This window comes from Lissotriton vulgaris, chromosome 11, assembly GCF_964263255.1.
Source record: "Lissotriton vulgaris chromosome 11, aLisVul1.2, whole genome shotgun sequence".
Lineage (NCBI taxonomy): Eukaryota > Metazoa > Chordata > Amphibia > Caudata > Salamandridae > Lissotriton > Lissotriton vulgaris.
This window is the reverse complement of record NC_141699.1, coordinates 656,803,816-656,827,136: the sequence shown is the minus strand read 5'-3', so window position 1 is coordinate 656,827,136 and position 23,321 is coordinate 656,803,816. Positions and strand designations below refer to the sequence as shown.

Genomic DNA, 23,321 nt, shown 5'->3' with positions numbered 1-23,321 from the left:
TAAAGAATCTGGGTCAGAGCTTATAGGGGTTCCAGCACCAAACGTCACTACTAAGTGGGCCTGTCGTAATTTGACAATGGCCGGGTTAGCGCTTAGCTGTGCTACACATTTTCTCGCTTAACTTGGCCGTACTTGGGAACGCCATCTTGTTTGTTACGGCGGCCATCTTAGATCATGAGCGGCCTCGTGGCCAGTGTGCCCTTTTAGTCCGTTGTCAGTGCCACTGACCACTCGAGTTTGCCCAGCAACAGGCTATTTTTAGTAACGGTCAAGCCTGTACATGCGCAGTCCCAACTGACCAGTCACCCCTCAGGAATGTGCCGTCAAACTGACCAGCGGGGTTGAAACCCCTCCAATGAGCTGGCAGTGTTCCAAAAATGACCATATATATACATAACGCTCTGTAACTCTGTACTGCCTATCGTTTTATTACCTGCAAATTGTATAAAAGAGCGAGTCACACCGATGTTCGGTGTGATACTTCTTGCATTACCGAAGGGTGCTGTAGGAATGTACCACCACCCCATGGGGTCTTAATAAACTTGTTCTTTGAATTTTTCAGTTTCCGTGCCAACAGTTCTTTCAATGTAAGTGGGTTATCTTCGGAGCATGTAGGCCTTGGGAACCCGATACTACAGGCCTGTTCAATAGATTCTCTAACCTCAGTGCAAACGGTTTGAGATGTGACCCATATACATCCCACTTTGGCGGAAAAAGATCCACTGTTACCAAATCCCATGCTAATGTAATACAATTTGTATAAATCAATAAGAACCAGTATCACAAACAGAAAGACTTCCCAAATAAAATTATTAAGTAGTCATATATCTTGACCGTATTTGTATCAAATCCTTTATTGAAACTCAATTATCCTCCTTTATTTTTTATTTTTTTTTAAACACCACATAATTGCTTAGCCACCAACGCTTTTCATCCCTCTTGGGACTTCTTCAGGGCTTATTATAGTACTGATTCTTATGTTGGTGATAAGTATGGCTCCAAACCAACCTTAGCAGCAACGTGGATAAATGAGGTATATTTATTTGTTTATGAAAGTCCTGAATATGAGTTAAAATCAGTCTTGTTCTCTCTCAAGAATAAATGAAAAGTAATAAAAGCGATACCTGTTATTCGAAGGATTCTGTAATCTGGGTACGTTGTCTCAATGTTAGCATCGCCAAGAACGGTAGATACTCAATACTTGTAATTATTCTTCACAGTGGGTGGATTGTCCCCAATACTAGATTCGCCCAGTCCTCACAAATGTTCCACTCTCTGTTAGGTTAAATCAAGCAATGTCACCTCCTCTGTACAGGAACAATCCCCGCAGTAACTTCGCAGTGTATTACAGTGTATTACATTAGCTACATAAATAAGAATACGCGCTTCTCGAGTGCTGGGTCAGTCTGGGATTGCGCCGAGAGATACCCCTAGGGATTATTCGCTGCGCCATATGAATGTCAAATAAATAACTTAATTAAAAGTGTATACTGTAAAGTAGTTTTCCACAGCCCATTTCTAAAAATAGCAAACACTTTAATAAGAAATATGACACCATTATGACGAAAATACAGTAAGAGGAGCCGGAGCTATAAGTTTCTTTTAGGTTTAAGGGGAATAAGCATCAAGAAAATGTAAAACACCAACCAGAAGTCACTGTTTACAGTTGACAGGGACATAGGTAAAATGTCAGGCAAAGTGTGATGGAGTGGAGGTTGGAAAGCCCAAGTGGGTCATCAAGGTAAAAGATTTTTACCATCTGACTTACTCTTTTTTATTTAAGCCCTCCAGCATATCAAGGCTGCAGGGTGTATATGGTGAAGTCCTTCTTGATCTTAGATAACCGTAGGATGAGGCCCTGCTGAAGCCGTTGGTTTAGGTGGGGAAAGCAGTGAGTGGAAATTTTTTTAATTTTGTGCCCGCCGAAATCCTCTTGCTAGACAGATACTTTACATGCCTTTGCCCGGTCAAGATTTAGAGTTTAAACGTGGCTGAGTAGTCTACCTGCACTATGTAGCCACCACCGGCTCTGTCGACGGAAAGAACCCTGACAGACTAGGGGCCGTAAGAGGAAGGGCATTATGTTATGTTATGTTATAAAATCTTATAAAGTGCACAGCTGCCCAAGCGAAGGGACGTTCCGGCGCTGAATCCCATAGAAAGAAACAGAAACTGGGATCAACAAGGTAGGCAACAGAAAAATAAGTTATTTCAAAGGAAATAAGTATGTTTTAATGGCTTTCCTGAATTCACACAGACCTTCCAGTGCCCGAATGTGGACTGGTAGAGCGTTCCAAAGTTTTGCTGCTAGAACACGGAAGGAGCGTCCGCCAGCTCTACTTCGAGTGAACCGGGGTACTTCGAACAGGTTTTGACCAGCCGAACGTAGAGCCTGCGAGGGAACAGGCTGGCTCAAGTTAAGGCAGACACTGCTATGCCCTTTCTTTCTATCCGTCACAAGGAATAGAAAACATAAATAAAATACAACCTTCCACACCCACTGAAAAAAACCTCCTGGGTGTGATGGCCATTAGTTGTTTGTTTTTCAGTAACAAACTCCCACTTTGGGTGTTTGTTTTAGAAAAACAAAACTTTGGTGAACAACCATCAAAACCACGGCAGCCATACACCAAATCTTTTGAGCCATGATAGTATCAAGATACAGAGATCACCACTGCCTGCCGGTGATCACTAAATTAGACGGACAGTAGATTGTCAGGGTGGTGGACAGAACATCCTCTGCCGCCCTTAAGGATGGTACGCCATCCGCCAACTATAAATTAGGCCCTTGTTTATTTTTTGGAGCTCAAAATCCTTTGGTGAGGCAAGCCTGGAAGCTGTTTCTGACAAAGTCCTCTCAAAGTTTGATATCCTTGCAGTGAGCTCCCACTGAAGTTCACAAAATTGCCCCACATTTTCAGGCTTTCTTCAGCATTTCTTGTTGGGCTCCTGTAAGGTTCCAAGGACATCAGGGACATGTCTTGGGGACCAGGAATCACTCTAGCAGAGGCCATCAGCAGGGTTCAGTCCAGGTCCAGTTGCTACTGGTCAAATGATCACTTTCACTGTGGTGCCAAGCTGGTTACAGTTGGCCCAGGCAAAACAGGTTTCTCTTCCACATCTCTCCCTTTACACTTACATCTGAATGGACAGGCCTCACTGGGATGACTCAAGTTAATGAAGTTCCTGATCCCTCCCCAGATGCCATTCCTCAGCCAAGAGGTATTCCAATCCATAAACCCAGGTCTTTGTGCCATAACACCTCAGACATTGTGTATGCTCTGAGAGCAGTTTTCATACCTCATTTAGGGGAAGCACTAAGAGGGACCAACTGTTGGTAGGCTAATGCTAATAAACCCACTAGAGGTTTAGTCAGATAAAGTCTACCTTTTAAAAGTTACTTTCCCTTAATTGTTTAGAAAAATTCCAACTTCACAACTGAATTGGATTTTTAATGAAAAACAGTGGTTGAAGTTTGAAAGTAGCTTATCCCAAACCAGAGTGTGCAGTGTACAGAGTTCAAACGTAAAAAGAACACTGAAGTGTACATGCTTCACATCACAAGTCGCTCCATCTGGCGGATAATACAATTGTCTGTTATTCCTAGTAACTAGTAAATAAAATAGATTCGCTTCCTTTATTCACTCACACCTGACACTGATTCCGTAGGAGGTGGTGCACATATGTTCCCTCTAAAGTTGTTCCACTTTCCTCATTTTCGCTTCCACTTCTTGGGGCACCCTCTGTGTACTTAGACTGCCTTCTCTACCACCACTGCCCCATCCATATCTCTACACCTGTCATGGCGTGTAGGTGTATCCTGTGCCCCCCTAGTGTTTAGCAATGTTGCTTTTGGCCAGCACCATACCTCGCATCGCCCAGTCCTGATCCGTGTGGTTAAGGTCTGTAAGTTCCCAAATGTTGAGGAGGCATCTTTTGGGTTCGGGTGCCACAGAGACTCTGCTAACCTGCGTATTGTGTCCATGATTGTTCCCCAATACATCTCTATATCCGGGCACAAAAATAGTATTTTAATTGCGCTTTAATTTCCCTCTTCTACAGCTCAGAAAAGTGAGATTAACATTTGTGGGTATTCACTGTAGGAACATGCCAATGTCAAATACCAGCGTGTTTTTTATTACAAGCCACCTTGCGTGCTATAAGGCTTGTTTTGGGCTGACTTATTTAATATTTTAAAATAGGGTTATTTTCACTGTAATAGAGTTATTCTGACAAGAGTGCATGCAGATTTAATAACTGCAGCAGTCAGGTTACAAACGTAGGAGTGAAGCCATAGTTTCTGTCGGTCTTGTGGTTGCATAACATATGCTGCAGTCCACAGGTGACATTTAACTTTCTATGCCACTGGTGAATTTCCTGCACCATATACTACAGCTTTATTGGAAAGCTAAATATGCTTATAGATAAACGTATCTTATCATATTTTAGGATGCAGAACACATACACTGAAAGCAGGACAGCAGTGCCCTAGTATGGAGAGTTATCAAATCTGTTCCATTATTGGATAACATTGGGGATGACCACGCACAAGGGGATATTGTTCTGTGACCATATACAAAGTCAAGGCCACAAGCAAAGTTAGGTATTTGGTCATGGAACTCCAAAATGATTTGCAATATCTTTCATAAGGAACTGAGAGGTCCTACTTCATCCCATAAATTAGGTGAACCATTTGCCCCCTCCTTCCCAAAATATATTACATAGCTGACAACGACCCGGAGCCCAATGCACTTGCTTTGGGAATGGCAACAAGCATATGCACTTGCAAAAGTACGCAGTGCACAGGGGTATGGGTATTGCAGCCCCCACAAGGGATTCTGACCTCAAACTTGGTGAGAGGGCAGCTCAGACCTCGTGGAACGTGGAACCTACCCCCTGTGTTGCTGGAGCCTTTGAAGTCTGCAGGAACTCAGGATCATCAAACCAGTCAGTTGTGTTACAGTGCCTGCGATTGCAGGGGAGTGACTCCTTCATTCGTAGGGAGATGTCTTCGGTTGTCCTTGATGCTCCACAGATCTTGCACGGATCTTGTGTGGGCACCGGCACAGACAATGCTTGAAAGTGAGAGGGAGACGAAGTCGGGCCCAAACGAAGTCCACAGTGTCCAGACGGTCGAAGTTCAGTGGTTTCTGGTTCAGAATCTTGTCCACGTTGAAACTAGAGTCCTACAGACAGGTAAGCCCTTTTGTACCCACGGGAGAGGGTTGGACAGATCCTGGGGAGGGTCAGGGCAGTGGAGATGTTGCTCCCATGTCCTTTGTCCAGTTTCGCGCCAGAGCAGGGTGAACGGCTCCCAGGACTGGTTTGAACTGGACTATGCACAGGGACACCAAATATGCCCCTCATGCAAACTTTCGGTCGCTGGCAAGCACATCCACCCAGGCCTAATTCACTAAATCCTGTCTGGGAGGTGGTCACACCTCCCTGTGACAGGATGCCTATTGTTCTGTCTTCCACTGACTGAGCTTGGCTCAGCAGCAGGAGGGCAGAAATGTGCCTCTGGTTGGCAGCAACCATTTTAGGCAGCCCAGGACTAGAAGGCTGGTACCGGGAACACCAGGGACCTCATTAAGCTTGTTTCTGAGTGGTGGAATCCCATCTCTCACACTGGTTACCGTTGTGGGGGCATGATCCCACAATGTTTGATACCAAACACAATCGGGTTACTTTCAGCCGGTTTGGTCATCACGCGATCGCATAATGCCACTTTAAATGTCGTAAATGGTTGCAGCACTAACAACCCGGGAGAATGGACTCCGTAGGCTGCAGGGGTGTTCTGCTCATGTAGTGGCACCTTCTCATTCAGAACCAAGAACCCTGCCTTCCGGATTGTCAAGGTGTGCTATAGTGGTGACTTATAGGTTTTAAGTGTAGTGACCCTTAGATATAGTAAACCTATATCTTAAGTAAGTGGTGCATGCACCAACTTATACAGGCTACAATGGCAGGCCTGTAGATCCATTTTGCATGGCCTCTCATGAGTGGCATAATACAAGCCCATGAGAGGCCTCTGGGGTACTTATGCCCTAGATACCTGGGTACCATATACTAGGGACTGACAAGGGTACCCCAGTAGCCAATCTGAAGTGTACCTAAGTACATGATATAACATTTTAGTGAGAAAGCAGATAGATTGGGGTCCTGAATTGCAGGGTCCCCGTCAGACTAGTCAAAAACAGTAGAACATCAAGCAAAAAGTGGGGGTAACCATAAGAAGCAGATCCTACTTTTTTACATGCCCTTTACCTAAATGTGTGTACAATGAATTTGTGTAATCGCTACTTGATGCACAATATCTGTATCTTTCACTAGTTAGCGGGACGGAGAGACCGGACCGCTTATCAGCGACGAGAGAAATAGACTAAGGCATCGAACAGATGTGTCTAGGCTACCGCCCTTTAAATGAGAGGTGCTCAAAAATCTAACTAGTGAAAGAACACCACCCACGAATAACAAGTGGTTCAGCGTCGTTCTAAAGAATCTCTAAGCAGAACACAATAATAGAGAGTTTACGGTCCTGATGAGAACCCCATAACAAACGGGTGTTCGAAACACGTAGACCTTATTATTGTTTGAAACATAAGGATATTAAAAGTGACATCTGTATTTGGATCAAGTTATTTAAAAAATGTATACTATGGTTCTTGTGTAAAAAGTATATGAATTGCACTGAATATTTTTGCTACTAGTATTACTGAGTGTGTATGTGTTTGATGTGACAGATTTGTTAGGAAAGAATGTGTATGAAAGTTATGAAAGGGTTCAATGTTGTAAAAAAATTATATGTATATTGATTGATGTTTTGTTTAAAAATTTTCTTTTGACTATTGAATAAGTTGCTAAAATATATGAAAAAATGACAAAATAAATGAAAATAAAAATCAAACAGATTGATTAAAAAAAATAGACTTCGCCTACATAACGTTTAATTCGTATGTGGTTGATACAAATAAGGATTGTAATTCACATTGGCAGCACTGGCAGTTGTTTTTTTTTATATAATTAAGGCAGGGTTTGGCCTTGCTGCCTGGGAGCCCATACCCAGTTACGTGTTCCTATAGCAGTGGCTTTCAAAAAGGCACCACAATGGGAATGTCAAAGTATGTTCCTGCAGGGCATGGACTGTGAAATCCATGCCGTGCAGGAAAGGGGAAGCATGCACACAGGGTGGCACAACATCTGATGGATCTCATGGGCCAGAGGGATCTGAAGGCCCTGCAGGGCCCTCTTTGTTTCCTCATTGCCTCCGTTTCCAATGAGGTCTCAGCGACATGGTTAGGGTCGCAGTGAGGAAACTTGTAATAAGCTTGGCAGTGAGACAGCGGCACCGCCAAGCATATAGCAGCCTCAAGACTGCTGTGCCAGGGATCGCGTATCCATCGCAGCTGCGGCGGTCCTCTCAAGGTTTGACAGCCGTAATAGTAATACAGCGGTCGGACCACTGGTGGAGTGGTCCCCGACATCCACCACACCTCCACCGTGAGTCTGGCAGTCCTAAGGACCGCCGAACTTGTAATTAGGCCTTCGATATTAGGGTCTGGCATTTATCCGTGAATAAACCGCCGCAACAGCACCCTTGAAAGAAGAGGAAATCCTTCAGAGAGAGTTCCATCAGAGGAACATAAGTCTCTAGTGCTATTCGAGGTACAGCCGACACCACTATACCTGCAGTGGCCACCCAGAGCTTAAAACAGTTTCTGAAGTTGGTTGAAACTGGTGGTCCTTGCATTGCCGAACTTGTGAAAGCTCAGTGTTTAAGTTCCACCATGGAAGGGTTAAGACAGAATTCTCAGACACTATCCAAAGCAGGAGGGTGGTGTAGTGACCTGACGTGTAGGGACCAAGGACACTAGGACCCTGTGGGTCATGAGGGAGGTGACCAGGTCACCGGACACCACATCCGGTCAGGGGACAGGAAGAGGACAGATTCGATCAGGACGACGAGGGCGGACGTGCACATAGCCTGCTGTACGAAGAATATAATAAAGATATGTGAGAGCACCAACCTGTGTCCTGGTGGTCATTGTGCTGCGTGGTGCCCACTGAGAGGACAAGACAACTGGCGACCACGAAGGTGGGATACGAGCCGACACGCATCGAGCCGACGCGCATCACAACGCCATCGCCATCTGAAGAACCAGGTGCCCACCCTGGATGTGCAGGAAAGAAGAGAGAAGCGACATCGGAGCCCACCCGACCGCCTCTGAAGAACTACCAGCGAAGCTGCGGTAAGCGCGAAGGAACGCGCGCGATCTCAAAATAGAGAGTCTCGGCGGCAATTTTGGGATCAGGCGGCTGAGCCAATCAGACGCGAGATAGGAGAAGCGGCCATTTTGGGATCAGGCGAGCGAGATTTCGATCGCGAAATCTCGCGAGAAGAGCAGCGGCCATTTTAAGAGAAGGACAAAAGGAAAAGGAGCCATGAGAATAAACAGAGCGGCCATTAGAGGGTCAGGCAAAGAGGAAAAAGGCAGAAGAATACTAGAAAAGGGCAAGGAAAGCCTAGAAAAGGCTGAAACTAAAGAAAAAAAAACAGCAGAAGAAGAAAAAGAAAACAAAAGGGGAATAAAAGAGACAAGAAACCAATAAAAGAGGCAAAAGAGAAAGGAAAAAAAGAAAAGGTTGAAATTAAAACAAAAACAGAAGAAAAAGAAGGAAAAGGGAAACAAAAGAGACAAAAGAGAAAAAGAAAATAAACCAACAAAAGAGACAGAAGAGAAAGAAAACCAGAAAAGGCTGAAATTAAAATAAAACAGAAGAAGAAGAAGGAAAAGGGGAATAAAAAGAGACAAAAGAAAAAAAAAGATAAGGTAAAAGAACCGAAGAAGAAGAAGAAAGAAAAGGGGAATAAAAGGAGAAAGAGCAGATAAAAGGAAGAAGGTAAGAATGGCAGATCCAAAGCCCAGCGAACAATACAGGAGACCACTACTGTTCCACTTATCGGAGCCACAAACAGGAATAAGGTGGGAGAAGTGGATCAGACGGTTCGAAAGATATGTAGAAGATACAGATGTAGCAGCTGGAAAGAAACTGGGACTACTGTTGAACTTGGCAGGGGACGACGTCGAAGAACTTCTGGTGACACTGCCGACTGAAGAAACCAAAACATATGACCAACTAAAGAAATGTCTAACAGCCAAATTCAACCCGCAACGAAACATTGACTTCGAACGATATACTTTTACCATTGCATGTCAACAAGTCGGCGAAACACTAGACGACTTCGCGACACGGCTGAGAAAATTGGTGACACATTGTGAGTTTGACAAATTTGATAACGAGCAAGCAATAAGGCTACGGATCATAGAAGGCTGTCGCGACACAGGATTCAGAGCAAGAATACTCAAGGAACCGACCTCATTGGAGAACATCCTGTCACTAGCGAGAGCAGAGGCGAGAGCAACGGAACATGCCAAGGAAATGGAAAGAGGGAAGAGCGTTGAAACAGAAAACGCACACTTTACGACAAACAGATATCGCACAGACCAACGGAAGAATGACTGGAGGGAACAACAAGAGAGGAGACGACCTGAAAGAACATGCCACAAGTGTGGAATGGAATTTCCACACAGAGGTCCATGCCCAGCATTTGGCCAGAAGTGCAGAAGATGTGGTGGAAGACATCACTACGCCAGTATGTGCCAAGGTGCCCCATTCAGAGACGACAATGGGAGAACAGGAAGACAACAGGAATCGACAACAAGACATGTCAGGTATGTCGACAACGAAAGGAGGAGTTCATCATGAGGGTCAGGCGAAGAAGAGGAAGTAGAGAAAGTGGAAAGACTATATCACATGTCGGAGGTGCACACCGAGCAGAGCGAGGAAGAAGAAGCAGGAGAAACAACACAGCCAGCAGACAGAAGCACCCGAGGAAAGATGGACCATGCCAAGATAAGAGTAGGAGTGCATGAAACAGACTTTGTACTGGACAGTGGTGCAACCTGCAATGTCATGTGTGTATCGGAATATGAGAGAATGGAAGTAAAGCCGCCGCTAGAGCGTCCAAGGTAAAGGTTTTTACCTGGGGGGCAAGTCACTAACTTGGGGAAGTTCACAGAGGAACTGAGATACAATGACAAAATAAACAAGGAGGACATTCATGTTCTACAAGGCGATGTCCCAGGGCCATGCCTGATGAGCAACAGCACCGCCCAAACGATGGGCCTTATAACAATGACATATAAAAAAGACAACAACTATGCTGAGAGCAAGCGAAGAGAAGACTCAGGGAACAAAGAAAGAGGAAGAGAACAAAAAAGAATCATGGAGAGAACAAATGCAACAAAGGGCGGCTGTAGAAAGAAAGGAGCAAGAAACAAAACGGAGGGCAGAGAACAACGATCAAGAAGACGAGAGGCCGACAAAAAGGGAGCAGAAGGAGGACAACGGAAGAACAGAAACAAGACTAAGAGGAGAGAGCAACGACAAAGAGAAAGAGTGACTGGCAAACTGAGAACAGACGGAGAACAGTTGAAGAGCAGAAACAAAGATGACGGCAGAAAACGACGACCAAGGAAGGGATGCAAAGGGACAAAGAGACTACGTAGAAAAAAGTAGGAAACAGAGACTGGGGAGAAGGGTCGACGAGACTGACAGTCTCTCTCTCTCTCTCTCTCGCTCTCTCTCTCTCTCTCCCTCCCCTTTCTTCTCTCACCATAACAATAGGCATATGCAGTCAAGGGCTGAAGGGGCGGAAGTGATCAGGAAGACAGCATCACGAACATTTGTTTGCAACAAAGGGGGAGATGTAGTGACCTGACGTGTAGGGACCAAGGACACTAGGACCCTGTGGGTCATGAGGGAGGTGACCAGGTCACCGGACACCACATCCGGTCAGGGGACAGGAAGAGGACAGATTCGATCAGGACGACAACGTGGGCGGACGTGCACATAGCCTGCTGTACGAAGAATATAATAAAGATATGTGAGATCACCAACCTGTGTCCTGGTGGTCATTGTGCTGCGTGGTGCCCACTGAGAGGACACGACAGGTGGGGGCCAGGAGTTTCAGGCTTGGAGTCACCTCCCTGAGATCAACAGATGGCCTTATAGACCTCAAGAATGTACAACATAGGGAGAGGGAAGTTACCTGAAAGTAATGGCTGTTAGGATTTGTCTGAGAATCCTTACAGGAAACCTTTAGTTATCTAGTTGACTCATCAGGCTCTTTGACAGAGGAATTGCCACTTGGCTTATTAGAGGAAGCCCTTTGCAAAGCGGGAGCCCTGCAAGTGAAAGCAGGGCTCCCTCTTTGTCACTATAAGGAGGAAGCAGAGCACCTGAACACCACTTGGTCAGTGGATCTTTGTCCGAGGCTGCTGATGAATGGAAACAAGGCTTTGAAGTAACCTACTTGACTGTGGGGTTTTCAGGGACAATTGGGAATGAAAGACGTAGACTTGGAATCTGAGCTAGTATTTTTTCCTACTGAAATGGGAAGGATTCACTTTTTCCCCTCCCCATGGCCCTGAAGGTGGTTGCAATATTTAGAATGAAAGTGTGGCCATCTTCGAACAGTATCATTGTTTTACTATTCCAACATGGGTATCACGTTTAATATCAACTTGCTGCTTACTATAGAAAACAAGCATTAGCAAAGCCAACAAGTCTGGCTTTAAAATGCTAACACTGAGAATCACACGCATAGTTCAGCATACCAGTGTTTGCATGCATTAGAACATTCGAGGAAGACAAAATGGGGCAAATGCACAAGCCCCTATCGCCACCACAACGTCACTTATATCGACGTTGTAGTGGCAACCTTATGTACAAGTCAGCAGCTACTTAACGTGGCTCAACGCTGCTTGTAAATTAAACCCCGAATGGGCAGTGCGTGTTGCGGTGGGCGTTCCACCGCAACACTGTTTATTTTTACGCTGTACATGGGTGGCGTACATAGGAGGCAGCGCCAAAATGAAGACCAGGTTTTAGGAGAAATGCATTATTTTTACTCGTTTTTGCTTCTTCCATGTGCTGCCTTGTGCAGCACACATAGAAAAGCCAAATGTCATGGATTGTTTATGTGTAGGAAGGTGCCCATTTGTGCACATAAACAATCCTTTAAAAAAGGGTCCCCTTCCTACACTTAAACAATCCTCCCCTGCACGCAGACACTGTAGCACTATAGTTGCTAACGCTTCTTTCCACCACTTCCTTGTACATATCCCCCATTGTCTTTGCCAAAACTTATTTCCCAGGTGTTCTTACCCTTTCTGTAATGACATCTTGCTTGCCTCCAGTACTTTCACATTGTTAATCTATATTTGTATTATACAATATATCTGTTGTATTATTTTGGAGATAAACATTAACAATCTTTCATCTAGATGACAATCTATGAATTACACTGTTATTTGGACTACTAGTATAAAACATGGTGTGTTCTTTGCAGACATTAAAATGTTATCTTGTCATTCTCATGTAATACGCTTACCCTCGGTCTACTCTATACATCGCTGCCATACATTTCCAGATTTTCATCATAAACATAATTTCAAACCCCTACCTTAATTAAATAAGCAATACTTCTCTAGATAAATACTTTGGTAAGTGCTATCTCCTGGCAGTTACCTTAAGAAAATATTTCTGAGCACACTGCAGGAGAGATTTCGAGATAAATATTTTACATATATACTTGTGAGATTTAGAAAATATTTGTCAGTACTTACTTGACCTATAAATAGGAAAACTGTAGCTAATAAAGGAATCTTTAATTAAAGGTCCACTGTCAATGCTTCCGCCAAATCCACTTTCAGAGCAGTCAGGAGGTGCCCAGTTCTTATCACAATGACAATTTCTTTTGCTGTTGCACACCTGAAAAATAAAAATAGTGGTGTACAGAATTATTGTTTCTTCGTAGTGTTTTTGCTGTCCCTTTTCTGCCTTACTTTTGTTTCTAATTTTTCTTTCAATTAAGCTTAGTCCAGTTTATTTCATGTACTGGAGTTGTTGTAGTTTACATCCTCTGCAGCCACACTTCTCAGTACTAATCGGCAATTGTTGATGGCCTAGTATCTCTGCCCTGAACACCGTTCCTTACCCTAGAGTTTTTGGGCGCCTCGGCCTGCCATGAGAGAAGATGCGGAGGAAAGTCAGGAGTGAAGGACATTAATAAGAGGAAGAGGTTGTGTGCCTCTTTTGATAAAGTCATGCTGTATCCTAACGTTCATGGAGCAGCACAGGTGAACAGCTTACTCCCTCAAGGACTGGAAGACACTGTAATAAAAGAGCATTTGGAAAGAACAGGTAGGAAATCATGTCAGTTTTTTTTTCTTGCAATTTACATGTCTACCATGGGCATGAACTTTTCTGGGGGTTGGCACGGTAACTGTCTCCTCTTTCTCTTTAGAAAGTGGCTATTTATCCGGCTACCAGCGAATGGTACATAGGCCCAGATTTACTAAGATTTTGAGTAGGAGTTGAGTCACATATGTGGCGGAGCCCTGACGCATAATCCACTTTGGCATTTACTAACAGCCAGATTCATCATTGTCCCGTTTTGCGAGTCCTTAACCCCTTTAGTGCTAAGGTACAATTACTCCTCTGCTGCAATTTCCATTGAAATCAATGGAAAGTCCATGACGAGTTACCCTTGTCATTAGCGGCGAAGAGGTTAATAGCGATTATTAAGGAATCGCTATTAAGGACTTGCAAAACGGGATTCATGTAGGAATCGCTAAATAAATTGCGATTCCTACACATTCCTTATTTGCTTATTTATAAAGGCCCATAGGAATGAATGGAGAGTTATTCCTTATTTGCGATTAGCAATTTGCTAATTGCAAATAAGGATGCGATTTCAAGGGTGCCAGGGGTGTCCAAAGGACACCCTGTAGCACCCCTGAAATGTAATCTACATTGGTGTTGCGCAAACACATGTGCAAAGGACATGTGTGTGTGTAACATGCAACTTAGAAAAATGCATTTAAATGCATTTTTCTAAGTTTTCGCTATTTACCACGAGGTTTGACCTCGCGGTAAATAGCAGCCCAAAATTGCGAATTCGCAATTTTAAAATAATTCATGAATTGCATTTAAGGAATCTCAAATAGAGATTCCTTAAATGCTATTCCTCGCAAATGTGAGAATTCTTTAATAGCGATTTATGCATTTGGGATGATGAATCCCAAATGCAAAAATTGCACTCGCAAAGGGCCAGATTCTCAGAATCTGGCCCTTTGCGAGCCCATTTTTCGTTGATGAATCTAGCTGTAAGGTGTGTAGTTGATTTGCGTGGTTTAGAAAATCCAGAATCCATGGTTACGAATCGCAGCACATAACGCTGCCTTGACTTACTTTGCACCAGGTAGACGTTACATTTGGTGGAGCAGGGGCATTACTGTGCATCTATCCATTTATTTTAACGCAATCCCAGAATTAGCAAGTGTTGCGTTAAATAATATCAACTCTATGATCTCTACTGTTTACCCCACAACCAGCAAAATAGTATACAATCTATGCGACTGCTTAAATAGTAGGAAGGACTTGGAGTTGGCAGGACAAAATCAAAAAGGGAATTCTAAGCAATGTCAGCGTGGTGTCCATCTTGTAATAGAGGTGCAGAAAAGTGTGTGAAGCATTTGAAAGTAAGTGCATATATTAATGTACAATAGTATGTACAAGTAACAGCACATAAATTAAGCTAAATGTGGCATGAACTTAAAATAACAAATGAGGAAATTGGAAGCTTCAGGTTATGCCACACAGATATTTTCTGCTGAAGTCTCGGAGTATTTGGTTGTCTGTATATGAATTTTTAAAATTACGTCTGCAAAGTATAGTATGTTTTAATGAGTGTTTCATAAATGTTTTCTTCACTACTGAGATTGTATTGCTGTTTAATGTTCATGGTTATTTTTCAGGGTTGTGCTAATTTTGGCTTAATAATGAAAGACCTTGTGCTTGTTTTGAGCTTATCTTTTTAAGGTGAATTGTGCTTGCTTAGAGTTTCAGACCTGGCAAAACAGCAGCAGCTAACAAGGAGAAGCAAACAGGAAATGCAGAGAGGTGGGTGGTTACCTGTGCCACATATGGAGGGACACGTGCATAGGGCAACTGGTGCTAGGAGCCCAGTCCTTTGCAGGTGGTAAATTGGGTGTAAACACAATAAGGGAGCTATTATGGAACAGGGGAAGTGAAAGCAGGGGGCAGCTAAGCAAAGTGAGTGGGTAAATCATGAGAGAAGAAGTTATTCATTCAGGTGAATACATCTAGCTGAATAAACACATATTTTCACACTTTCCGCCTAGCACAGTGGGTTTCAAGCACAGATGCTTAGTGGTCCCATGTCAAGACTGACATGCTGGAACTTAGTCACCTGCTCAGTGTATCTTGACACATCTAGTTTCACTTTTAATATGCTAAGCACTATAGTAAGTGGGTTGGGTCCTATCTTTACTAGGCCCTCATATCTGTCTTCGACAGCTTTATCTCGGCAAAGGAAATCTGGAAGCTAAAGAAATATCGGATTGACAGGCTAGGGTACTGTGGTAAAGGGTTCCCAAGGCCTACATGTTCCGCAGAAATACCCACTTACACCGAAAGAACTGCTGGCACGGAAACTGAAAAGTACAAAAGACAAGTTTATTAAGACCCCATGGGGTGGTGGTACATTCCTACAGCACCCTTCGGCAATGCAAGAAGTATCACACCGAACGTTGGTGTGAGTCATTCTTTTATACACTTTTACAGGTAATAAAAAGATAGGCGGTACAAGTTTACAGAGTTTATGTACATATATGGTCATTTTTGGAGCACAGCCAACTCATGGGAGGGGTTACAATCCCACTGGTCAGTTTGGCGGAACATTCCTGAGGGGTGACTGGTCAGTTGGAACTGCGCATGCACAGGCTTGACCGTTACTAAAAATAGCCTGTTACTAGGCAAACTCGAGTGGTCAGCGGCACGGACAAAGGACTAAAGGGCATGCTGACCACGAGGCCGCTCATTCCCCAAAATGGCCGCCGTAACATACAAAATGGCGTTTTCAAGTAAGGCCAAGTTAAGGGAAATAACGTGTAGCAAAGCTAAGCGCTAACCCGGCCATTGTCAAATTACGACGGACGACCCTTTTAGCATTTAGCTGAAGCTACCTCATAGTGGACGTAGTCGGGATACTCATCTTCGATATCAATTGACATTATTTGAGCTATTTCTTTATGATGCATCAATTCTCTTTGGGCAAAAGCTCGTCTAGATGGAATACATGCTGATAAACACATAGAACATAAGGCAGGGCCACATTGTATACATAAACATACGAAGAACAGTATCCCAACAATGATACATAAAATCGTCAGCAGCTACTTCCGATGATTCTACATGCCCCCCCTCGATCAGCTAAAACCACATCAAGAACCATGCGATTCTGGAGCGTAACGATTCTAGAAATTTGAAGTTCTTCCGTTATATTCCCTAATGCAATAGCAGTGTCATTAGCTACAGCCTCGACAACACGAGTCAGTCGTCGTATTTTCCGACTGTTCAGAGCAGCCCCCACAAAGGAAAACAATCCCAAATTAAAGTCTACATATTGTTGTAAGGCAGTATCGGTCTGGTCAATATCATACAAGACCACAGTACGTTTAACTCGATTTAACACAAAGTCGTGGTAGAGCACGTAGTCATTGTGATACATTGGTGGGGCAATGAATACAGGGGGCAATACAAAAGATACATAGCATGTGCCTAACCATCCTAAAGGAAGCTGATGATAGCCTTTATTACCACAGATAAAGTATGTATTTTGGGATGCCACAAATGATATGCCATTCGGACTGTCAAATGTAAGTGTGGTGTTACATTCACTTTTTCCAACCGGGATTGTACCTTTATTACGTATACAGAGATGGGCCTTGGTATTTATAACATTAATGACATGTGAACTAGACATATTAATGTTCCTTTGATTGCTGTAAATTCGGGGTGCAGACACGTTATCGGGGCGGTACTCTTCCCATTCAAATCGAGTACCTTCAGCTTGTGGATAACCATCCCGGTCATGATAACATATCTTGTTCAAACGGAAAAGCACCCCCCCCTTTTGTTGGCCATCGTAAAGTAAAGAGGAGAGTATACCAGGTGTTACAGGAACCATTGTGGGAGAATGGGAGTGGGATGAGCGGGGTGCCCCCTTTCTTCTGATGACCAGGCAACATCCCACACACCCAACAGTTAGAAGTGTTCGTCATATTATGAGTATGATGCAAAATCTGAATGAAGCTATTGTTCAAATAAGTCTGTTGGTGCCGTTCTAGTCGCGCTGGCCTCCCGCCCTCCTCACGTTCCATATATTAAGTAGCATGTCCAGACGGCGCAGCGGGCTGGCGCAGCGGGCGCGCGCCGAAGCCGCGCCAAAGCCAAGCCCGTCTGCGCCCGTCCGCGGCCGGACACGGCCCAGGGCCATAACCCCTGCCCCCCGACTGATGTACTCTTCTCGGCACTTAAAAGAGTTGAATGTTGGTAAGACCTGTCCGACCTGTACTACTGCCCCCCTGAAAGATGCGACGGTCACTCGATTATTTGTGTGTCCAGGCTGTGGATATCTTCTTCCCCAATCCAGTATTCCTGCCCATTCTGGGCTACAGGATGGCAGGTCCAATGTTGTAGTGAACAGAGCTTCGCATGGATGTCGAGCTGCGCTCATCAATACGCGCTCACTTCCATGTCATAGCTTTTATATCAATGAATTTATCGTCACTCATGATCTGGATCTACTGTTTGCCACTGAGACCTGGGCAGATGCCGGGTCTGGTCCGGATTTCTGTAATGCTACTCCGGTTGGGTACAGTGTTGTCAGACATGATAGGCCTGTAGGAAGAGGTGGCGGCCTTGCTATTATCTTTAAGGATAAATATCGTACCACACTCGATCCTATAAACTCGGCTAACTGTGAATCAGCCGCTTTTGCTATTAGCATTACCCCCAAGCAGGCACTAAAGGGTGTCATACTTTATCGTCCCCCTGGCCCCCGTAATTCTTTTCTTTCCTCCCTTTCTGACCTAAGTGACAATATTATATGTTCTGATACATACACTATATTGGGAGATTTTAATTTTCACTTGGAAGAGCAGGACAACTCCGACACTGCCCAACTTACAGCTGATTTTTCCAACTTAGGGTTGCACCAACTAGTCAAGGGCATTACGCATCAAGCTGGACATTCCCTTGATGGTCTGTTCACGAATGACCCTGGCATATCTGTATTAGATATCATCCCAATTACTTGGACTGACCACAGGGCCATCATCTTTCAAATAGACATACGACCTGTTGCCCCTTTAGTCTCCAGGCCTGGAACCAGAATGGGCACTCGTGCCTGGAAAACTGCAGATATGCCTCAGATGCTACATTCCCTGGTTTCCTCCCGTCCTCAGGGTGGAAATACTCCGGCACTATCGGCCTCAGCTTTTCAGGACTGGATCCGAAGTGCCGCTGACCTAGTGGCCCCAGAGAAAATCACGAAGCCCAACAGATTATCCCCTTCGGCCCCCTGGTACAATGAAGATCTTCGACTACATCGCCAACACTGCAGAAATCTAGAAAGGCGCTGGAGGAAGATCTATTGCCCCATAGCCAGACAAACTTATAAAGATGCCCTTCAGATTTACAAAAAGGCAATCTTGGCCCGAAAAACCAAATTTTTCTCGGCACAAATTAAGACCGCTGCTAATTCGGCCAGAGAACTCTTCTCTGTTGTCACCAGCTTGTCTACCCCCCCTGCTGGGCCTGAAGTGGAGCCCTCACAGGCTTTCTGTAACGAATTAGCAGCCTTCTTTATCACAAAGGTTGCAGATATATATGCTTCCTTTGAAGATAACTTTAGAACTGAATGTAGAGGTGGTAGCGGGAAAGAAGCATTGTCTCACTACAACCATGACCATTTTCCATGCTTTCTACCCGCCTCACATGAGGATGTGATTAAAATCGTCTCTACCATCAAATCGGGTTCCCCACTGGATCCTTGTCCCCCATCCGTGATGTTAAAACTCACAGAAGTGATTTCCCGCCCTCTCATGGAGATCTGCAATATTGCATTTTCGACAGGCCAATTTCCAAGTATATGGAAGAACGCTGTCATAAAACCCCTCCTGAAAAAACCTTCCTTAGATCCCACAGCTGTTGCAAGCTACAGACCGATCGCGTGCCTGCCCTTTCCTGCCAAAGTATGCGAATACCTGATGAATAGACAGCTCTCAGAGTTCGTCGAGACTCACCAGCTTCTCGACGATACGCAGTTTGGGTTTAGGAAAGGGCATGGAACAGAGACTGCCTTGATAAAGGCCTCTGACGAGATCAGGGTGATCATGGACCAGGGAGGGGCGGCTGTTCTTATCCTTCTGGATCTGTCAGCAGCTTTCGACACGGTCGACCATGCCACCTTAGTCGACCGTGTCACTGCTTTGGGGATTAACGGTTGCGCCAAGGATCTTATCTCATCGTTCCTTGCAAACCGTACCCAGACAGTAAAGTTGGGAGATTTCTATTCCCCTATCTCTGCACTCCCTTGTGGAGTCCCACAAGGCTCCTCGCTAAGTCCTATGCTTTTTAATATCTATGTAGCGGACTTGGCGAGGATAATAAAGGCCTATGGGATACAGCTTACATCGTATGCAGACGATACCCAGCTGGTGCTGGGTATCCACAAGGATGGTCTCACTGTAGCAGCCAACTTTCAGAAAGCTATGCTTGAGGTCAGTAGCTGGATGGCTCTGAACTGCCTTCGCCTCAATTCGGATAAGACCGAGATCATGACCTTTGGAAGACTCTCCCCTGAATGGTCTTTTGGTTGGTGGCCAGAAAAGCTTGGCCCTCCACCTGTCCCAGTAGAAAAAACCAGAAACCTGGGAGTGATCTTTGATAACAAGTTGGTTTTCGACCTCCACACCAACAAGGTTGTGTCGTCGTGTTTTTTCATTTTGAAAAAAATCAAGAAGCTGCTGCCTTATCTCCCGCCGTCAGCTGGGAAGACCCTGGTCTCTACCCTAGTCTTCTCCAGGATAGATTATGGGAATGCACTTTTCCTTCACACCCAGAAGCGTGTCACAACGAAGCTGCAATCTATTCAGAATGCGGCTGCTAGGATTCTTCTCAACATCCCTCGTCGCAAATCTACCACTCTCGGTATTCGTCAGCTTCATTGGCTGAGAGTGGAGAGCCGCGTCAAGTTTAAGGCCCTCTGTATTGCTTATAAGGCTGTACATGGCACTGGACCTAGGTTCCTGGTTGAAGCTTTCCAGCTGTATACTCCTAGGAGGCAATTAAGATCGGCCAATAACAGTCTCCTCCCGGTGCCACGCACAAGATCGGTCACCTGGGGAGACAGGCGCTTTCTTGTGGCCACTCCAAAACTTTGGAACCTCTTGCCACTAGCCATCAAAACCGCCCCGAATCTGATGAGCTTCCGCAGGCTCTTGAAAACATGGCTGTTTAATCAGTAAGAGGATGACTTGATGATAGACTCCAGTTGCTCCACAGCGCCGAGACACCTTCGGGTATTTGTCGCGCTATAAAAGTTGCGTAAATAAATAAATAAATAAATGATAGGGTAAGGTGAAGTGAAAATGTTCAGATGGAGCCGGGGTAGTCGGCAGCAAATGTTCCCGTACAGGCACCACAAGTTCTACTACCCAGGCTATTACTGCTATCACCACAATTGTCAATACGAACAAAATGGCACCAAGGATTCTCTTGTCTCGTGATGCAGAAGACGCCATAGTTCAAAAGTTCACAATGTCTCAAATATACAACTACAAAAATTAAAAACAGTGGTGCTGAGCTCCGAGGTAGCCGTTGTTTTCTTCTCCGGGGTCAAGACGGGTGTCGCTACTCTTGGCAGAACTGATCCCCCCCCCTTGAGATTCCCGGCTTCCGTTTCACAAACCCCAGAGCGGTAACCAACCAGTCTCGCACAGAAAAAAAATCTTCTTCTTCCTATCTTGGCCGCAGATTGTAGCGCTGTCGTCCAGAAACAGTGTGGGACGGGAAGGCTCCCTCAGATTCGGCCGAAGTCACAGCTGGGCTCTTTTCTTTGTCCAAGATCTCTTTGTAGTCGGACAGCACAGTAGGATTCACCAGGTCCGGAGAGACGCGGCGGCAGTGAGTTGAATGCACCCACCGCTTTCTGTTGGTTACTCGCACAGCCGTTCGAGTCACCAAGAGGACCTGCTCGGGGCCACGCCACCTCGGTTCCAAGCTGTTCGCCCTCTCAAACGATTTCACCATCACATAGTCCCCAGGACGGAGACTATGGGCCTCTCCAATGGAATTATCAGAGAGCGCTTCTCGAACCTGTTGATGAATAGAAAGCAAATCATTTGTTAATCGTGCCAAATAATCGTTCATCATTATACAAGGCACATCATGTAACAATCGCGGTCTAGGAACTCCCCATATGTTCATACGCCTTCCGAACACCACTTCATACGGTGTGAGGCCAGTTCGAGAGTGGGGCACTGATCTAAGAGAGAGCAATGCTAGCGGCAGGGCATCCGGCCACTTCAATGACGTGGACGCCACAATCTTAGCCAGTTTCAATTTCAACGTGGCATTGTACCGCTCGACAAGACCTGCTGACTGAGGGTGGAACACAGCATGAAACTTCTGCTGAATCCCCAGTCCCTTTAGCACATACTCCACAATTTTCCCAACAAAATGAGGACCATTATCGCTCCACAAAAATTTGCAAACTCCAAATCGAGGAAAGTACTCTTTGAGCAAAACCTTAGCTGTTGTCAAAGCTGTATTATCTTTCGTGGGGAAGGCCTCAACCCATTTGCTGAAAGCACACACCACCACTAAGACATACTTAAGGTTATTGCAACGATCAAGCTGGATGTAATCCATTTGAAGTACCTCGAATGGTGCAGAAGGTGGAACGAACCCTCCTTTCGGAGTATGCGTCCCTTTTGCAGGATTGTGCTGTAAACATATCAAACAGGTCTGCACTACTCTCTTAGCAGTATTGGCAATCTCGGGATGCTCCCAAACTCGTGTTAACAATCGAGTAATTGCAAGAGCCCCCACATGTGCTAACCCGTGCGTCATCTGGACCATCGCCTGCAAGTAAGCTGCAGGCAATTTCCATCTCTCCATGTCCTTACTCCTCCAACAACCCTCGTCATCCAGTACCCCTTCCGCTGCCCATGTGACAAGTTCTGCTTCAGTCGCTGATTTTTGGATGTCTAGTATCTCTGCTCTAGCATCATGCCATCGCTCGGCCTGTGACTTCGCTACATACATGGGGGATTCAGTTCGAGACATAGCCGTCTGCCGTGCTATACTGTCTGCAAAGGCATTGCCCTGTCCCACTTTGTCAGTGACCTTTTTATGTGCACTGCATTTAATTATTGCGACTTTCTTTGGACAAAGCAACGCGTTTAGGAGATCACGCACCAGTTCTCCGTGCATAATGTGTACTCCATGAGAGGTCAAAAACCCACGTTCTCTCCAGAGTAACCTGAAGTCATGCGCTACTCCGAAGGCGTACCGGCTGTCTGTGTAGATGTTCACACATAGGCCAGCACTCAGTTCGCAGGCTCTTGTCAAGGCTATCAGCTCTGCTGCTTGAGCCGATTTCTGTGGTATTCGTGCTGTTTCTACCACTGTCTTAAGTGTCGTGATCGCATATGCTGCGGAAGTCGTGCCATCTGGCAGCCTCAAACACGATCCATCAACCCACAGTTCCCCATCCACATCTGGAAGTGGCATATCCTGCAAGTCGACACGACCCTTTGTTTGTTCCTCAGTCAGGAAAACACAATCGTGATGTTTTTCCTCCTGACCCTCTTCGACCGGAAAAGGCACTAAAGTGGCAGGGTTCAGGGTAGCACATCTTTTCAGTGTGATATGTGGCGCCAAGAGTGTAAGCTCATATCCTGTTAAACGTGCGCTCGTAAGATATTGAGTCTTTGTTTGATTTAACAGGGCATCTACTGCATGGGGAACTAGCACCAACAATTTGTGCGATAACACTATTCCCTCACTCTGCCGTATGGCCACTGCTGTTGCTGCAACTGCTCGAAAACACCCAGGTAACCCTCGTGCTACAGGGTCAAGAATGGCTGAGAAGTACGCACATGGCCTCTGCTTGTCCCCGTGTGCTTGCACTAACACCGATAACGCGCACCCATCTTTCTCGTGCACGTACAATGTGAAAATCTTCGTGTAATCTGGTGTACCTAACACGGGTGCAGAGCAAAGGGCCTGTCTCAATTGTTCAAAAGCATTCTGACATTCATCTGTCCATTCAAGGGGCATTGGTGTAGTTTTGGACAGTAACGCTAACAAAGGTTTGATAA

General features: G+C 45.1%; 1 protein-coding gene across 1 annotated transcript in view; it reads right to left on the bottom strand.

Moving 5' to 3' along the window:
• The window catches only part of LOC147683291 (disintegrin and metalloproteinase domain-containing protein 9-like), a 2,469,977-nt gene that overhangs the window by 84,226 nt on the left and 2,362,430 nt on the right, over window positions 1-23,321 (bottom strand). Inside the window, exon 18 of the mRNA XM_086944815.1 lies at window positions 12,693-12,837. Coding sequence (XP_086800941.1) covers window positions 12,693-12,837 — 145 coding nt within the window. The remainder of the gene's footprint in view (window positions 1-12,692; window positions 12,838-23,321) is intronic.